The following is an 18,605-nucleotide window of genomic DNA, read 5'->3' on the forward strand; positions in this document are numbered from 1 at the left end:
AGGGACTTATTCGCGAATAATTTACCGTGAAGCTCTCTACAAGGAATTAGTTATTAATTACTGTTTCTATTCCTAAAAGATTGCTCGTTTTATGCAGTTGCAGATAGAAGAATAGTGTGTTTGATATTTGACGTATATATTCTAGTAGAGTTTTTTCTAGCACAAGAAGGGTCATAAATTCTCTCGGTTGTGAGTTTGGTTGTGAAAAAGAGCACTCTTATTGTGATGCGGAATGCTCGATCGAGAAAAACCCTTCTAAGCGTTATTCTTACATTTAATAAGATTTTCTTTTGTTAAAATCGTAATAAATGCAGTTCTCTAATAATTTGACAAACTACGTACCATTGGGATATATGATCGAACCATTTATCTAAAATAAATTGTATGCGTTGTAACGCGACTGCAGAGTTCTCATAATATTGTTGTTTAGACTTTAGACCGTTAAGATCTAATAATACGAAGCATACAAGCAACTTTGAAAAGCGTGAAACTTTGCAAGTCGTTTTATGTTTAATAACCAGTGATAGTATCCGAGTTAAGAGGAAAGAAGAATCCCCGGTGTTTGCTTAATAATATCTTTACTTGTTTTAATAAATTTGTCTGTTGTAGTTATTTATCCAACGATTCATAGAAAAAGATATTGTGTATGGAAAAGTATGTTAATGACAACGATTGTAAGATGAGGGATGATTATGATTAGAATAAAAAGGCACTTTTGCATGGAGAAAAGGAAGCAAAATATGGAGCGTACGTGTATTATTGTCTATTAAATGTTATGTTACATGGCATATAAATAAAACAATACTGCTACATATAATTACAACGACACCTAATACGCTTAATCCTTGAATTTCTATCCAGAATATTTATCATTTTATATCACGGAAATTTATAGATACATTTTTGTCTTCTGCTGTTTTATTGTGAAATATCATCTTCGACTTCCTATCACAGTTACGTTGTAAGAGAAATCAAATCATCAAACGGCTATATTTCAATGAAATAAAATAAATGCACAAATTTAATTTTTTATTTGTAATATTTGGTTTCACTTAAACTCGTTCAAATAGAAAGTAGGTTCTATAAATAAGCTTATCTGTGGGACTCAATTAGCAGGAATTAAATTACATGTCAGAATCCATTTTATGAGAATACAAGAACTGGCAAGTTTACCTACTTGGCAACCTAGCGTGGATTACGAAAGATAGAGAGAGAAAGAGAGAGAGAGAGAGAGAGAGAGAGAGAGAGAGAGAGAGAGAGAGAGAGATTTTTTTATTTTGCGAATGATATCATGCAGCTCGTTCTGCAACTCTCCAGTTGCATGAGTGGATGCGTACGGGACCGATAAAATGCTGATACTTTACCGACTGCTCGCGTTAAATAATTACAGTAATCACAGTAAACCGTTTTAATGTTCCATTAACGTTGGATCTTTCAGTGGCGTTTTTTTTGCTACGTGGCCCCGACAGTCGGTTTCCTCGTTCTTCGGTCAATGCTGCAATTATTTATAATTTAAAACGACCCAGAGCATTAGAAATTATGATTACGTCCTTATTGAAGTCGTTCCTATAATATTAAGCTTCCATTTCTCACTGTATCGCGATGCTTTATTGCTACCTGTTAACATCTTCAGTATGCACTCGAAACTTTTTCGCGAATTATAGAACACCACATGATTATAGAATGGTGGAAAGAACGAGAGAAGCCGGTTTATAATGAGAAAGAAGAAATGAGTCCCCCTAGTTGCAGCTCCGTGTCAACATTGACGCTAAAATGACGGTTTCCCGGATAACACCCGTTATGAATAAATGATTTCTATAAATACATAACACTTGCATCCAACACAAGCTGTAAAAATAATATAAAAGGAAGTAAAGTGATCGCAATATTAATCGTGTTATGTACCGATACGATTTGTTGCTGTAACAATCAATAATGATTCTCAATGAGATATTCGAGCGAATTATTAGATTTTGCTAAGATTTAGGTAACCGCACCATTTTATTTAAAGATTATTAAAATTTATATTAAAAACTTGTGTATTGTTTTACAAATGTATTGTATATACAATAAACATCGTATAAACAACGTAAACATTCTGCAACGTTTTTGCAACAAACAACGTATAACTTCACATATGCATCACATGGTATCTTCTTTCACGATAATTACTTCATTTTGATTGGCTATGTCGATGCAACGCAAAAAGGTGAAATCGATCAACTTGCGTGCCGACATTTTGCGGTCTGCGTAGCCTTTGCGATCGAAAATTTGTCACGTTGCGGCTTACGTTTTGCGTTCATTGTAGACTCTGCTTAAATAAGAAATAAATGTATCAATATTGTACTTCAAAAACCTATTCCGTTGTTATATACTTTGTTATTACTAATTAAATGTGAAAGCAACGCTATGATAATAGTTATGACCGTAGAAAATCGAGCATGACGCGCGAGAGTTTTGTACTAAATGAAAGAGAAAGAACACAATTTAAACCTTCTCTTTCTCTCTTTTTTTTCTATAATCGTTTGTTAGAGTGAGAAAAGAGGACTAAACTGTGTTTCTCTTTTTCTCTCTTTCTCACACGCGGAAGTTACTTACATATCATTATTTATCAAATGATATGCTCGGTCTATATCTATGGCTATAATAATGCGGACATAATTCAAAGAAGATATCGATTATAATGCGGAACAACGTCATCTTGCGCGATCGTGTCGAAAGCGGACAATATGTGCAATTACATTAAATTAATGTAACACGTAACATCAGGTCCTATGCAACGATTTGGTTTTGGTTTAGAAGCGAGTAGAGTTACAAAATTTGAGAACTGTATTCAGCTGCTCCAACTTTTTCTTCCTCTCAGAAGATCACACCTGCTATTATGGCGCATTCAGCCGAGGTAAAATATCCAATGCACGCAAGCAATCTTTTCAATCGTTTCCTCACGAAACAAAGGAGCACTTTGCAAGCGATCTTCACGTTTCTTTTAAGTATAAAAAAAATCCCTGATGAGTACACATCTTACGTGCGTGCTGAAAATTGTTCGAATGTAAAAGATTGGAAATAACCTAATGAGAACAGGTACGTAGATTCTACGTTGTATTTACGTGGACTACGTAGGCACGAATCGGCATGATGTCCATAGGAAAATAATGTAGTAATTTCATTTTTAAATCGATATAATTTTCTTCATTTTTTTCTCAATTGTGTAAGTTAAGGTAAACAGCGAATATAACGTATCTTCAATCTTGATGATACCATTTATCCAAACTGGAAAATTTTTTGAAGTGATGCACAGATCAAAAAATAGATTTAATGTAAATTTAAAGTTTGAGTATATTAATTTATTTATATAATTAGTTATCAATCATGTCATTTCTTTCCCAAGTCTTGATACGTTCAATGATTGATGTTTATTCTTTAACTCTAAATTTTCTCAGATAAATAATACTACATCATGTAACTACACATGCATTCAATGAATATAATATGTTCTCTTATTATTCTTGTTCTCTTAATATGTTTACCGCATTCTCACCATTACAGAGATCTATCCTAATATAGATGAGGTAAATCAGCTGCAGGATATCCGTTGTAATACTCCTAATAGTTTTTTCTCGCCATAAAATTACTCCCAGTATCCATTCTCTTCACCAAGGTCACCAACTTATCTCGTTCCTCCTGTCTTTCCGTCCCCACCTACTCTCTTCCGATCTATCTTGATCTGTATCTTCCGTCTGTTGGATGTACATACATATACTTTTGCTGACGATTACGTTAAATGTGCAATAATTTTTATCATTAATTTTTTTTCGATTTACATGTCTCGTATTCATGTATTTTTAAATGTAGAAATTAATTTGTAGAAAAGAAAGAAGAGTGACAGTCAAGGCAGAAGCACAGACTTGACATAACGCATAAAAAAAATCAATCAAAATTCTATATTTTTCTTTCCAGAATAGAAATAAAGACCTCTAATTAATTCTCTTATGCGTTATGCAAAAATCTCTCCCCCTTACTTTTTTCGAATAATTTGATTATCTCAATACATAAAATCTTTGATTATTTTAAATATTTACTGAAAAAAATCAATTTTTTATTTAAAATTTTGTAATAATTAACGCATCAAAAATTAAACTTTTTTACTCGGTTATTTACTCAATCGCTCACACACACACACACACACACGCACGCGCACTCTCTCTCTCTCTCTCTCTCTCTCTCTCTCTCTCTCTCTCTCTCTCTCTCTCTCTCTCTCTCTCTCTCTCTCTCTCTCTCTCTCTCTCTTTCCCTCCCTCTCTCCTATGATATTTTTATAGTGTAATAAAATTTATTACTTTCACAGCAATAAAATTGAAATGGTGCAAGTATTATACAGGGGGAATCATTCATCAGCAATACTTTCGGCTCGACTTATGTCGCATCGCGTAATTCCTTGACGTTAAAGTCGCTCGTGCGTATGCAAACTCGGCGCAACAACCGGCGATGGTTCGTGGTGTATGCATAAAAGAAAAGAAATAAAAAGAAAATTAGCTGCATCGCCCGTGCGAACATTCTCCAACTGAGATACTGGATTCTTGTTGTGAGATGAACTATACTAATGTTGCAAGACTAAATAATTCAATATTAATAGCAGATATATTTTTTACTACAGATTGTATGTGTTTATGTAACAATACAGTTGCACTTTATCCATTCATTATACTCGAAATGATCTCAAATGATAGTGCATGTAATAACATCGTGAGTATTACACTGTCTTATCGTAGGCCAGTAACTCTAGATTTGATTTATGGCTTACTGACGTCAGCCTATAAAATAAAGAATTCTCGTTTTCTGTTTATTAGAATTTTTTTCCCCTCATTCCCTATATTCCGTCTTCACACTTTTCACGAAAAGGAGAAGGAAGAAATCGAGGAACAGAATACGTAATTATCAAGTGTAACTCAAATAACTTTGCTGAATTTTCAACGTTATTTCCGTATATTACAAAATTAATCCACTCATGATATTCATTCTACTCGTTTCGGTAAACTATCTTTTAAATAACTAAATACTTTAGCATTATTTTATTATTATACACAATAAGAATATTAAAATACAACTCAGCTTGTTAAGATTTAAAAATTCGTTTCAAGAGATTTATTTGACATGCGCCTCACTTTTTTAAAGAATTATTTTAATCGTGATCAATCAAACAATGTACAAGATTAAAGTAACAAAGGATAAAGTAATTATGTGATTGAGGTTTGCAAGGTTTCCTAAAAGCGTACGTACTTTCTAATTATTGCTGTAATTCTCTGCACATGAATATGCTGCTACGTATAATGTGCATTATATATATATAATGCACATTATACGTGCATACGCGAACCTCAATCACATAATTACTTTATCCTTATATATATATATATATATAACATATTATCTGTAAAATTATTGGTTACGTTATTATATCATTTTCTTTTAAGGGGATCCTGGAGTACCTTTGAAATTTGATCGAGATCGATAATGTAGAGTTATTCATGCACATCATTATTGAGATTTCATAAGTATTTCTTGTATAGTATAGAAATTCTTTTCCAGAATTAAAATACACATATTAATATCAATCTATAAATTGAATAAATCGTACGTCGCCCCCTTCATTTTTGTGCATACTTTAATCCTGTAAAAGAATTTTGCATTCTGCTATACCAATTCGAAAATCCAAGTTCCCAAAGAAATGTCGGTAACTCCCGGATCCCCTTAAGGGAAAGAAATATGTATAAGAAAAGAAATATGTAAAAAAATATGTATATAATATAATGTATTTTAATATAATATCTTACAAAAAATTATCCATATATATCTATATTCCTAGCATTTACCAATGTTTAAGAAAAACGAAAACGCACTCATGTAGTTAGGGGATTCTAACTGAAATGAAAATAACAATAATTATAACTGAATCGTGTAGAAATTACCTGCACGCGACGCACTTACTTCCTTCTCGTTATTTACTTAATTATGTTTTGCTTTGTTGCCGCATACAAAGGTGCAGGAAAGTATCAGTACTTGGATTTCTTTGAATTAAAAATCATAAAACGTTTTATTTATTGTAACCGTATATTAACTGCAAAATCTTAGTAAAATGTTTCGATAATGTTAATTTGTTACACGATTCATTCATATATGTAATACAATTTGTGTAAATTTCTTTTTATTTTGCCTGACGGATATGATCAATTTGAACTAACGGTCAAATCGCTATATGAATTGCAAACTCGAGATTATAAACGTGATCTGAGATGAAGGATGTTTTCTTCTTTTGCCCGTTCTCCATCTTTGCAGATGTAGATCAAGCGTATCTCGTGTCCGATTCACGACAGGAGAAGTAAAAGAGAAGTATGAGAAAACGTTGGAAAGACATCTTCGCTCATCCTTGGATCTGTCTATCAATCTACTTGAAATATTAAAGAAAATTGAATGGAACGACAGGACAAGGTTATACATTTCCTTGCAAAAAGAATACAAGGAAAAAAGTATGTACTGCATGTATGTAAAAACTAGTGGAGAGATTACGAGAGACATAATCATTAATCGAAAATCACAGATCCTAAGTGGTAGATAGAATAGCAATGAGTAGAAGTTCGTACGGTTGCAGGGTGGGCCAAAGAAACCGGTTTTACCTAATGACGGACTACCTACTTTGCAGCCAAGCGAATTTTAACGTGGTTTGAGTAACGCCGAACTTTTGATTTAGCTTCACGATAACGACTACTATTTTTTACGATTATTTACGATGTGCACAGTTTTATGTCAACACTAAATTATATATATATTTTAATCCTTAGTTTATAAAATCAATGAAATTTGTTAAATAATTAACATCTCTATCTCTAGAAAAATATGTTCTATATTTAAAGAAAATAACCTTTTTTCACTGAAAAGTAATTTTTACTTTTATTTTTAATAATTGCTTTTCTTTTGAGAAAAAGAGAAAGAGAAAGAGAGAGAGAGAGAGAGAGACATTTTATTAACGTGTTAATTTGATATTAATAGAAAATACATTTCAAAGAAATGCATGTTATTATATGCATATATTATTATATTACACACACATACACACACGCGCGCGCGCGCGCATACACACACAAAATGATATTAACACATACATGCATGTACATATGCAATATATGCAAAATACTTCCTAATATAACATTGTGTATAGTTATTAGAAATATCGGATATATATATATATACATATATATATAGTATATACACTGAGAGAAAAATGTCGGTATACAGAGAAACAAATTTTACTTACGATTTTTCTGCGATATTTATTTAACACAAAAAAATTTTACTTGCAACGATAAAATATATATTTCTGTGAAACATACTTTACTTGTCTTATAAATGGTTTATTTGTTTTAAATAAAAATTTATTTCGCCCTATCCAAATAAGAGATTTATTTCGTTCAAATAAACTTTACGTCTTCCAAATAAATTTTCAAGCATTTTTCTCTCAGTGTATAACTAAATGGTATACCATTCAGTTCAGGTGCATGAATACGTACGTTATGTATGCACTATATAATCGAACAGCATCCTCTAAAATTATGCAAAAGACTGCTGATGATATTGCCGACATTCTATCGAAGTTACCGGAAAAAAATATAATCTTCAGCAAAGTGGATATTAAATAATTTTATAACTGTTTTATACGGAATTCTTATACGGAATTCAGAAGTAATGTAGCAACATAATTATTACATTATTAATATATGATTTTTTCAAGATGTTATCTAAAAGATTAAAATTAGTAAAGTAATCTTATAAAAAATTAAAATTAAAATTAAGAGTATTAAATACATTAATATATTAATATTAAATATAAATGTAATATTTATTGAATTAATACATAAAATTTTAACATATTGCTATAAAACAGTTCTAATATATAAATTTTGTGTCGTTAAAAATGCTACTTACATTAATCAATAAATATGTACTAAATTAAGAATTTTATTTTATGTTAATAAATGATCTCTATATTATGTGCATTTTTTAAATTTATACAATTATATTTTTAACATTACATGTTAAATAAATTATTAATATATGTAATTCAAAATAAAATTAAAACGTTATACTTTACATAAAACAAAAATAAAATAATTTTTAAAAAATTATTTTCTTTTTTTTATCACAAAAATTTATAGACTAGAAAAGTCGGAATCTTCTTTAGCGACTGTTGCCTTAACCTTGCTAAACGTGTTTGTTCTAAATTCCGCTAGATCAAAATGTCGCATAATGTCAAACACGGTTAGTATGTAATGTAAATATATCGTTCTATTTATCACAAAGGATTCAATTTTTTTCGGTTTGACACATTTTATAGTTAAGTTAATAGCCAAGTTGATGTGAATAACACATTACTGTCATTATATAAAGTGTAAACGATATATATATGTGTGTGTGTGTGTGCGAAGGTATTACAGGTAACATAACCTGTGTTATTTTGGCGGGATATGTTCGATCGTTTAATATATTTTATACATTTTTTGATACTTTATTTTTTCTTCCTTCTTTATTTCTTTTTCCTTTGAATAATTCCATACTATACGAATATTAGTGCGTATTATTCCGAGCTTTATATTGTTCAACGATGGAATGACACTAATTGAATTTTCACCTAAGTACTAATTTCAATTTGGTTATTAAGTTATGGTTATTAAAATTTTGATAACTTAAAATAACATTGAATAAGTTTTTTCTACATTAAAATGATGTTAGTTCAGTGATTTTAACCTATAAGTAACTTATAAGCAATCTAAAATAGACAAAAAATTTTTTAATTACATGGATTTTGACGTTTAAAGTAATATTAATATGAGAAAAATATAGATGGCATTCCATGGTTTATTCATAGACAAGCCATATTTTACTTTACCTAATCTCTTTTTTTTTGTATTTTGCAGTACGAGGGCCTAATTAATTATGGATCCCCTAATTCAACGGAAAGTCTTACAATTTGAGACTTTTGTGAACGATGTATTGAAAACCGATCTGGCAAAACTGGCTGAGAAACTTGACGCTAAGAATGCTGACATTGCCGAATTTCTGCAATTGAAATCAGTGATAACGACATTTCAAAACACCAATGTTGAGAAAACTGGTTTCAAAACCAAAGTCGATATTGGCAATAATTTCTTCATTCAAGCACATGTTTCAGATGCTTCTAATATTTTATTAGATGTTGGTTTAGGACACTATATTGAATTCACTTTGGATGAAGCTTTAGTTGTTATAAATATACGGATCAAGTTACTTGAGCAACAAATTGCGAATTTACGGAAGGCGATTGCAAGGACCAAAGCTCATATTAAATTTATTCTCATTGCGATTAGAAATTTACAAGGAATAAAATAAAAACTATTATGACAAAACTTAATATAAGAATTAATATATAATTTTAAGTATATTAAAATATATTGAAGTGTACAAAACTTTGTTTTGTTTCTAACACATAAAAGAATTGCCCAGCATAAATATAACAGGCCTATATGGCAAACTTATCTTTTTGTTTTCTTTATCAAATTTTAAGTATAGTCACTTATGCAAATACATAACATTTGTAAAATAGTCTTTTCAAGCAATTTTTTCCTTGTTCTCCATACATACACTTGTTTGTGATTTAAATTGAGTCTACAAGCTAAAAACTTGTATGCTTAAAGTGTTTTTTAGTATATACTTTTGCATTTATTAGCCATGTTAAGTAATAGTGCATACAACTTATATTCAGTTATTAATTCTTTAAGATCTTAGAAAAACTCCAGAGTTTCTTGAAAGTTCTGTTATAATAATTTTTCGAAAATGTTTAACTGTATACTATTATATCCAATGTTAGTCCATATAAGAGCTGTTTATTGAAACCTATTTCTTTAATTATGAATTATTCTTTATATTTATGATATTAATGTATATCTCAATATCGCAGATATATTAATATAAATTTCTACTTGTTTTGATGAAAAAATTTGCAATGATTAAAATGCTGTTCTTTTTTGTTTAAATATGAACATATTAAAAGTTGCACTATCATGACTAATATAAGATTACAAAAATATGTATGTAATATCTATAATAAATTATTTAATAATCTGTTTCTGAAAATAAATAACAAAAATTGTTAAACATTTTCTGTACGAGTCCTATATAGACTTCTATCAGTAAATAAGGTTCTATCATCAGTAGATAATATATCTTCAAAAATGATAAACTAAATATGTTCTTTGGAAATTAATTGCTGTATTTACTATTTGTTTATAAATAAATAATAACTGTAAATTATAAGTAAAAAATATTTTAATAGCGATTAATAGTAAATATTTTATCGATAAAGTTTTGATGATAATGTTGCTCTTGAAATAGATAGATGGCATCTATAAAAAGTCTCAAATTATATTTTCTTACAATATATTAAAATGTTTACATATAGGTATTCTTTTTAAATTACACATACGTCATCCAAATAATTATTTAATTGTTTCCATCTTTTTTTATTTAGATAGTGTCAAAAGTAAAAAAAAATTTCTTAGAAAGAAAATTATTAAAACTTATTGAAAAAAGTATGTTGATAATCATTAATCAAATTAATTATTGATCATTTGAAATATTATTTTCTCCATTTAATATCACTAGTTAAAAAAATAAATAAGCATAATTTATTATATATTTCAAGAGCTTAAAAAATATTTAAGTTTATTGCACATTTTTTCGGAAACATTCAATATTTCGATTCCGTTTTGGTGTATTACAAATATTTTTCTAATATTATATTGCTTAATAATTATTTTCTCAAATTTTGATATTTTTCTCTTCAACATTTTAAATTCTCATAATATATTACTTACGTACATATTCTTTACATGTAAACTGTATTAATTATTCTATATTATTTCTTGTGTATTAATCATAATACAATCCCCTCTTTTCATCATAAAAACAAATTCTTTGCAAAAATACAAATATATATACTTGCATTTTGATTTTTATAAAGAGTTTGAAAGGAAGAAGAAATAACGAATTCCGAACACGGAAATCAATTTGTCCGGTTCAATTATGCGAAACGCAGTAGTTGGATGATCTGATTAAGGGAGGTCGAGCAGTAAATTTCTAATACTAAGAAGAGGTCAATTCGTGACTATCTTCTCAACTCAGATTGTAATATCAAGACAAGTACGAAGTCGACTTATCTACATTTAAATAACTAAGAAGAAGCCATACATATCTATAATGGAATATAATTCGCCACCATGACTGTATACTTGCAACCACCGAAGACAACTTTTGCAGGTCAATTTTGGTGAAATATTTTTTTCGACATTATTATTAATAGATTTAATACATTTAAGCCATCTCAGTGTTTACGTCAATGTAATTATTTGATAAATTTAATATAAGAGATGATTATTAGAAAATGTGAATTATCACATGTTAAAACTAAATACACATTTTAAAAAATAACATAATGCATATTATTATATAAATTTCTTTTTTATTACGTAATGCCGCGTAAAAATACCTCTATATAAAGTAAAAATATTTAAAATATTAATGTAATAAAAAAATTGTACTGTAAAATTTTTAAGTTATATATATTCTTAATATTATATTAAAAAATTAAAATTTTTATCAAACACTATTTTCTTTCTTATTTGACGCATATTTTTACTTAACGATAAATTCTTCACAGGGCGTTTTATTCATCAATTACAACCCTGCATCCTAAGCCGATGTTAGGGGTTCTTGGCCTGTAGATGAACGTAAAGCGCAGTAGGTTACTGACACGAGGAGTTGTTAACATCAGTATTGCTCATACAAGTGTTAGTTTCTTAAATGCGATAGACATGTATAAATTGAAGTCACAACATGAGAAGAGTTTGCCAAATCTTTCTTCAAAGGTATATATCTTAATTACGTGCTTTAATACATATTTTTAATGAGTTTATACTCCAGTCTATTAATTTAGGTTATTAGTAAAATTTTAATTTCCCAAAGCTTGACGGTTTTTCATTTCCATTATTATGTATATTATATTCTATGATTTTCGAACTTTATAAAAACTAAAGGCTTTTAATACAATATTAATACATATACATATATAATATAACAATATAAAATATGTATATTTATTATATAAATCCAGAAATTTACCCCTTCACACGCCAATTAAAATTATATTGCTATATATATTTTTTGTAGCAATATTAAATAAATAAATAAATTTATTTCGAGATGTCCCAATTAGTTCTTAAAAGATTATACAAGTGACACTAGCTTTTATGTATAGAGGATCAGATTAAATCTTTACCAAAATTAACAAGCACAATCATTTTTTGGCTTTTAAACCGTGTTTGCCAATAAATTGTCATGTCTCTCCATTTGAAATATTTCTTCATTTTACACAAAATAAAATCTATCCTACATAGATATTTTGGTAAAATACTGGCCCGATATTATAGTTTAGTTTAGTCGATGTTAGCAATCAGCTGCAAGTGACAAGTTCGATTATTACGAGAGTTTCGCTTATAATTTTATCTTCCCTATCACATGCGATATTAGTTTGTAAATGTGAATAATCTAATGTAATGTATTTTTTATGCATATTCTTTTTGCATCTCTAATAGTTCAAATTTTCCTCAGATTTGTTTTTTACTAATATGAACGATGCGATTGCTTTATCTTTTATTTATTGTCTTTATTCTTCAGGATATGAGAATTATGAAAATGTATCACTACCTTATCGACGAAATTTCGGGTAAGTCAGACAAGTGAAGAAATAATTGAATGTTACGTTTATGAAAAAATTGTGTATACATAATATAGATAAAAATTTTTTAATGATAACGTAACACTATAGCATTACGTGAAAAATTTAATTATAATTATATGAGTATATATAAAAAAGAAATTCTTGTTAAATAATATAATCTTTAATTCTTTTTTTAACAATTGTATAAATTTCGTTTTTTTTTTCCTTTTCTACTACGAGTTCCATTACTATAATCTTTTTCTCTTATAAGCTTAAATATATTATTACAAGTATTTTGTAATTCAATAGTCAATTTTTTTCTTCAATTTGTACAGATCCTAGAATTTCTGACTGGCCCTTAATGTCAAATCCGTTTGGTATAGTATTGATTTCACTCGCTTATTTATCTTTTGTGCTTTATTTCGGACCGCTTTATATGAAAAACAGAAAATCTCACGAGCTCATTAAAACTATGATATGTTATAATATTTTTGTCGCAACTACAAACGCTATTATATTCTATGGTGTGAGTATGCATTGCATAATTAATTAATAATTTAATATATAAAACTGTTTAGATATTAATTTTTTTCTCTATTAACTTATTTTAAATTTAAGTTATAATCTCTTATCTATCTATTTGTGCTTTAGATACTCACGTCTGGTTATACAACACATCTTTCTGCAGGATGTGAGCCCTTTGTGATTTCAGATGATTCTATGTCGCTTAGCGTAAGTAATAAGATTTTGGTATACATTTAAATAAAATAAATACTATTTAAATTATAATAACTATTTTTAAAAAGGCTTCCGTAATTTAATATAAGTGATATAAACAATTAAATATAAGAATTAATTGTTGAATTCTTATTCTAGAAACACTAGTATCAAGTTTTATTTACAGATGGCTCGATGGGTATGGTGGATTTTAATTCTGAAAATTATCGAGCTCACAGATACTGTCATTTTTATTCTCAGAAAAAAATATAACCAAATTTCATTTCTTCATGTATATCATCACACAGCGACTCTCTTTTTAGCGTGGATTTCTTGTAAATATGCACCTGGTACGCATTAGAATTTTGCAATAACTTTAGAAGAAAATTTAACAATTTATAGAATTCATATTTTGACCGAAAAAGAACATCAAGTAATAAAATGTGTGTGTTGTGTGATTTTATGTCATTTAATAATATTTTATTCATTAATTTTATTGTATAACAATTCTATACTATCTACTTTCATTTTATCTAATGTGCAGGTGGCATGTGGACCTTTATAATGATGCCTAATTGCGCAATACACGTAATTATGTACACATATTATCTTTGTGCTTGTTTGGGACCAAAAATGCAGAAGACAATAACTCCTTGGAAAAAATATATAACTCGTTTGCAACTGGTGCGTAGATATTTTACATTAATTTTAGTCAATTAACTTGTTATACGATATTGTTGCAATAAATTTTTAACCATCGTAATTTCAAGATAATAAGGATTTGACAGTTTTAAGAAGCCTAGCGTGCCTATGTCAAATTCATGCAGGCATATGGAATAGCGCATTTCGCGTGATATGTTCATATACGCAGACTTCATTGTGGTTACAGCGCTCCTATAACTCGATAACTGGCTTTTCACGAGGGATTGAAAAGTTCCGTAAGCGCTGCTTGCAGAATCACATGTGTTCTCGTCGAATCTCAATTCGGTTTGCATTTGAGCGTAACAGCGAGGGGCAGGGAGACGAAGGGTGGATGAAGGCTCGCAGTACCGTTTTTAATTAAATAATCCGTTACCAGAGAATTTTTATTTCCAGCGATATCGACGGAACGATTTATCGGGTTACGTGGTTGTTTAATTTCGCGCGGAGCTTTTGCGCTCTAGAATTCTAGTCAGAGGTTGGACGAGGAAGAGCAAAATGGCATGTTTTTTTTTTGCATGCGGTATATCGAGCCTGTCAAGCGTGCATTATATGAATGCTGTGTTTCTCTTTCCTTAACATTTTTACGGTGACTTACGATGCGAATATATTTACATTCTCTTCAGAATATAATTCTTTAAACGATTACATACTTTCAGACTCCATTTTAACGAATTCATGAATATTTCGTATTTACGTATATCTTTTTGTTTGTTACATTAAAACTCAATATAGTATTCTTTGTTTCAGATACAATTTGCTATTATGATGGTCCATACATTCCAAGCGCTTCTACCGTCTTGCGAACCAACGCGGAAACCATTAGCATACATTTACATGTCTCAAATTGTTCTCATGTTCTATATGTTCTTAGACTATTATAGAAAATCGTACTTGCGAAAAAAACTGGAGTAAATATTAAAAGTATAATATCTTATGATAATGTAATAATAATTATAGCGCAAAAATCGACATAGAAGATTCGATGCATTCGCATTCGATTTAAACAAATAATTTAATTATATAAATAAACAAATAAAGCTTCTCTCATATGTATATATAGATTAATTTAGTTTGACAAATAGGAATGCACGGAAATTCTGCATAATTTGTAATAATCACTACTCTAGTTAGATTAAATGAAAATAGTAAAATTTTACGAGTTGTGGAAAATATGCGTGATTGTACGCCAAGAAATTCAACTTTTTATAGTAAAAATATATTAATTTATTTCTTTTATGCACTGGAAATTATATTTCTTTCAATACTGTATAACTGATTTAATCTGCACTAGTATTGTATGTAAACATTATAATTTTATACACTTTTATTCTGCAGATATTACATTTTTAAAGAAATTTCGAAATTTTGCATAATTCTATTTACCGCAGTATTTTATTTAATAAATAATAATCAAGTTAGTATTTTTTAAACAATAATTTGTACCGCCCTTATCATTTTTGACATGCGAGAATTGAAGATTGAAAAGATAAGGGGGACATCACGAGGGCAGAATCAAATATTCGAGTAGGAAAAAAAGATTTATAAAAGGTATGCATAGAATACAGAGGCACAGATATACATACACACACAAGTCAGTACGAGATGAGATACGTTACGCTGTACGTAATGCTCCTGCGTTACGTCAGCTCGGATTTTATTCGCAAGGCTATCTGCCATCGAATCTTTTTCTCCTTTCCGATTTGCTGCGCATTATACAATGTTCCGGATTACACCGTCGTGTCCATGTCGTAAATATGATATGCCGAATCCCCAACGTTGAATTCGCTTGTCTTTTTTTCCCGTTTTCATTCCTTCCTGTACAGTCCATTCTTTCGTGCTGTACACAAGTATATCTGCCATCAGAAACGGAAGGTATTTCGAGTAAGCTACCGCGCAAATGAGATACGACGAAACATGCTTGGGAAAGCTTTAATTCTTGTTGCCGTTTCTGAAAGCAGTTATTTAAACATTTCGTACGCGATTACTTCTACGTCATAGCTGCGAGCTTGAATACGCGCGGGTCTTTCGGAGTTATCTTATACCACAATCCCACTGTCCCCATATGTGTAGTCAAGTATACGTGTACGTCGTCCTATGCAGATACGCGTGCCAGGGAAGACTGCATTACCTTACTCGACTGTTTCCCCGGCCGACTGACATTAGCATAGCGGATTAGTGTGTCCATAGCTTTAAGTCGACACGCATGGCCTAACGCCGATAAGACTTTATTAACATCGCCTGTATTTATCCCATGCCTCAAGCTGCGACCCCTTTCTGCATAGCACGTCTTTCCCTCTATAGGTTCTCGCTGTATATGCGATAGGCTAATCGTTTCACCGGGGGCATTAGCTCTATGTATAACATTTAACATATACTATTAGCACATACTGTACTTTTTATATTTAATATATTTATTTTTTTCTATATGAGTATGTGTGTTATATATTGTCTATATATTTTTATCCAATTTTAAAAAACATTAATGTTTCGCTTTTTGCACATATTATGTCTCTTATATAAATTAATTTATTAAAGAAGTTTGAGATCATAATAAATCATCTCTCTCTCAATTATTATTATGTCAATCGCCGAATAATTATCCTTTTCTACGTCGAAGTGTCTACGAATTGTCCTTCAACGTAATAATTAACGTGCTCATCATCTATTTAGTGTGAGTGATCGTTGCTTAGTGCTGAACGTATTAAGGTCTTGCGGTGATTGATTTACTTAAGCAGTCAGGATATAAAGGATCAAGGGTTACGTAAAGATGTACTTAGAATGACATACGAATGAAAAGGGGAGTTTGCTCCCAGAGTACAGAGAAAGGATTATTGAAATTAAAATTTCATCAGTATCTTGGTACAATAAGACTTACTCGAAATATCTCTATTGTTCAACTTAGATATTACAACTATATTATTATGTTGTAATATCATTATTAAGTTATTTTGAATGTATTAAAGTAGAAAGTAAAGACAAAAAAGCATGAAGCCCCATAATTCATACAAACAATACAGAAACAAAATTTTGAATACACATACAATATTGAAAACATTGAAATAGACAGCTGTGTGTCATTTCATTTCATCATTGTACGAATAACTCTATCAACGTCTATTTTTAATTCATCGTCATGAAATATGGAGAGATAGCATCTCTATGTGTCGGCAAGCAATAGTTCCGCCTAGCGAAAAAAAATCAAACTGCAAAAAAGCCTTTCGTACGAAATGTATGACCGTCTCGGTACCTATCTCGTCTCACTGTGGAGAAGATTCATTTTTCAGTCTCTCTCTCTCTCTACGTAGGGCCAGCCTCTAGCCAGAAACGTGACCTCGACGCGGTGCATGGCCGCAACTTTTAGAGAATATTTTGCAAGTTTCAAGTCACGATGCACGTAGATGCGTTCTATTAGTGCGAGAAAAGAACGTCGTTTGCGACTATTTCAAGAAAGAAAACTCCGAAGGTACAATTACGCTTGTTTTAAAGTAAAAAGAAACTTTCAAGCACATTAGAACGTGCTTCAGGATAAAGGACCAAGAAGTCCAGCAAGTAAAAAATTGCACGTATAAATAACTGAGTCCATAAATAATAAATGCTTCATCGCGAAATGTCTTGTAATTAATACTACAAATTCATTATCAATGTAGAATGATATCCAAAAGAATATATATGAGAAGATAAAGTTATAAATTAAAATATCTAAAAAAAAATGTTAGATTTTCTCATATAAAACATATCAAATATGTGGATTGCGTTGATTAAGTAATACCAATTATATTATCTCGATTTGTATAATTTATCTACATTCTCCAGATTTTAAATTATTTTATGGAAACGCAAGTTGCCGCAATATCGAATACTACAACGGTATAGTTGGCGCGCAAAGGTGCATACGGCAAATTCGCACAACGTAATGTATAGGCAGGAGCGCCCCTTATTTTTGGAAAATTTTAATACCGCACCCGGTGTCATTACTGCTGGGTATGCGTGCCTCATGACTCTTCGGCGCGGCGAAGCCAATTCTGTGAAATTTATAAGGTAGCACCGGCACCGGTCGCCACTTCCATATTACGATCCTCCGTTACGATCGCTCGGTATACGACGTAATTGGTTGCTTAAATACCGAAGTACATATATACGTGAGTATGTATGCGTGTGTGTATGTGCTCGTGTAGTATCTACCGAAACGGGCTAAGGTAGTCTCAGCTCTTTGGCACGGTACCTACGGTACGGCGTTTCGAAAGCTCGCTCGAATTGTCTGTCGTTATCGTATATCTCTTTTGGTGCCAGTGTCTTGCGACCTGCCACTTGCAACATCGGTTACAGATCCGTTGTATGCAATCTTGAATCAAATTGTAGCGAAATGTAGGTTTAAGAAAATAAC

The 18,605-nt window shown here is 30.3% G+C and overlaps 2 protein-coding genes across 10 annotated transcripts; both read left to right on the plus strand.

Moving 5' to 3' along the window:
- Positions 1-8,275: 8,275 nt before the first annotated feature.
- Positions 8,276-9,542, plus strand: LOC105839442 (protein UXT homolog). 3 transcript variants are annotated; one of them, XM_012685756.3, is made up of 2 exons: positions 8,276-8,310; positions 8,967-9,542. In XM_012685756.3, exon 2 carries the CDS (start codon positions 8,986-8,988, stop codon positions 9,415-9,417), a length of 432 nt encoding a protein of 143 aa, XP_012541210.1. In that variant the 5' UTR covers positions 8,276-8,310; positions 8,967-8,985; the 3' UTR covers positions 9,418-9,542. The 3 variants fall into 3 exon arrangements, with proteins under 3 accessions (XP_012541210.1, XP_012541209.1, XP_012541208.1); XM_012685755.3 differs by having other exon boundaries at positions 8,289-8,385; XM_012685754.3 differs by lacking the exon at positions 8,276-8,310 and adding an exon at positions 8,348-8,486.
- LOC105839441 (elongation of very long chain fatty acids protein 1) lies at positions 8,379-16,653 on the plus strand. 7 transcript variants are annotated; one of them, XM_036290278.1, is made up of 9 exons: positions 8,379-8,477; positions 11,048-11,343; positions 11,744-11,951; positions 12,760-12,808; positions 13,138-13,328; positions 13,454-13,534; positions 13,707-13,869; positions 14,064-14,203; positions 14,969-15,133. In XM_036290278.1, exons 3-9 carry the CDS (start codon positions 11,808-11,810, stop codon positions 15,131-15,133), a joined length of 933 nt encoding a protein of 310 aa, XP_036146171.1. In that variant the 5' UTR covers positions 8,379-8,477; positions 11,048-11,343; positions 11,744-11,807. The 7 variants fall into 7 exon arrangements, 5 of the variants coding, with proteins under 5 accessions (XP_036146171.1, XP_036146173.1, XP_036146172.1 ...); XM_036290280.1 differs by lacking the exon at positions 8,379-8,477 and adding an exon at positions 9,781-10,486; XM_036290279.1 differs by lacking the exon at positions 8,379-8,477 and adding an exon at positions 10,589-10,616.
- Positions 16,654-18,605: the final 1,952 nt, after the last annotated feature.

This window comes from Monomorium pharaonis, chromosome 7, assembly GCF_013373865.1.
Source record: "Monomorium pharaonis isolate MP-MQ-018 chromosome 7, ASM1337386v2, whole genome shotgun sequence".
Lineage (NCBI taxonomy): Eukaryota > Metazoa > Arthropoda > Insecta > Hymenoptera > Formicidae > Monomorium > Monomorium pharaonis.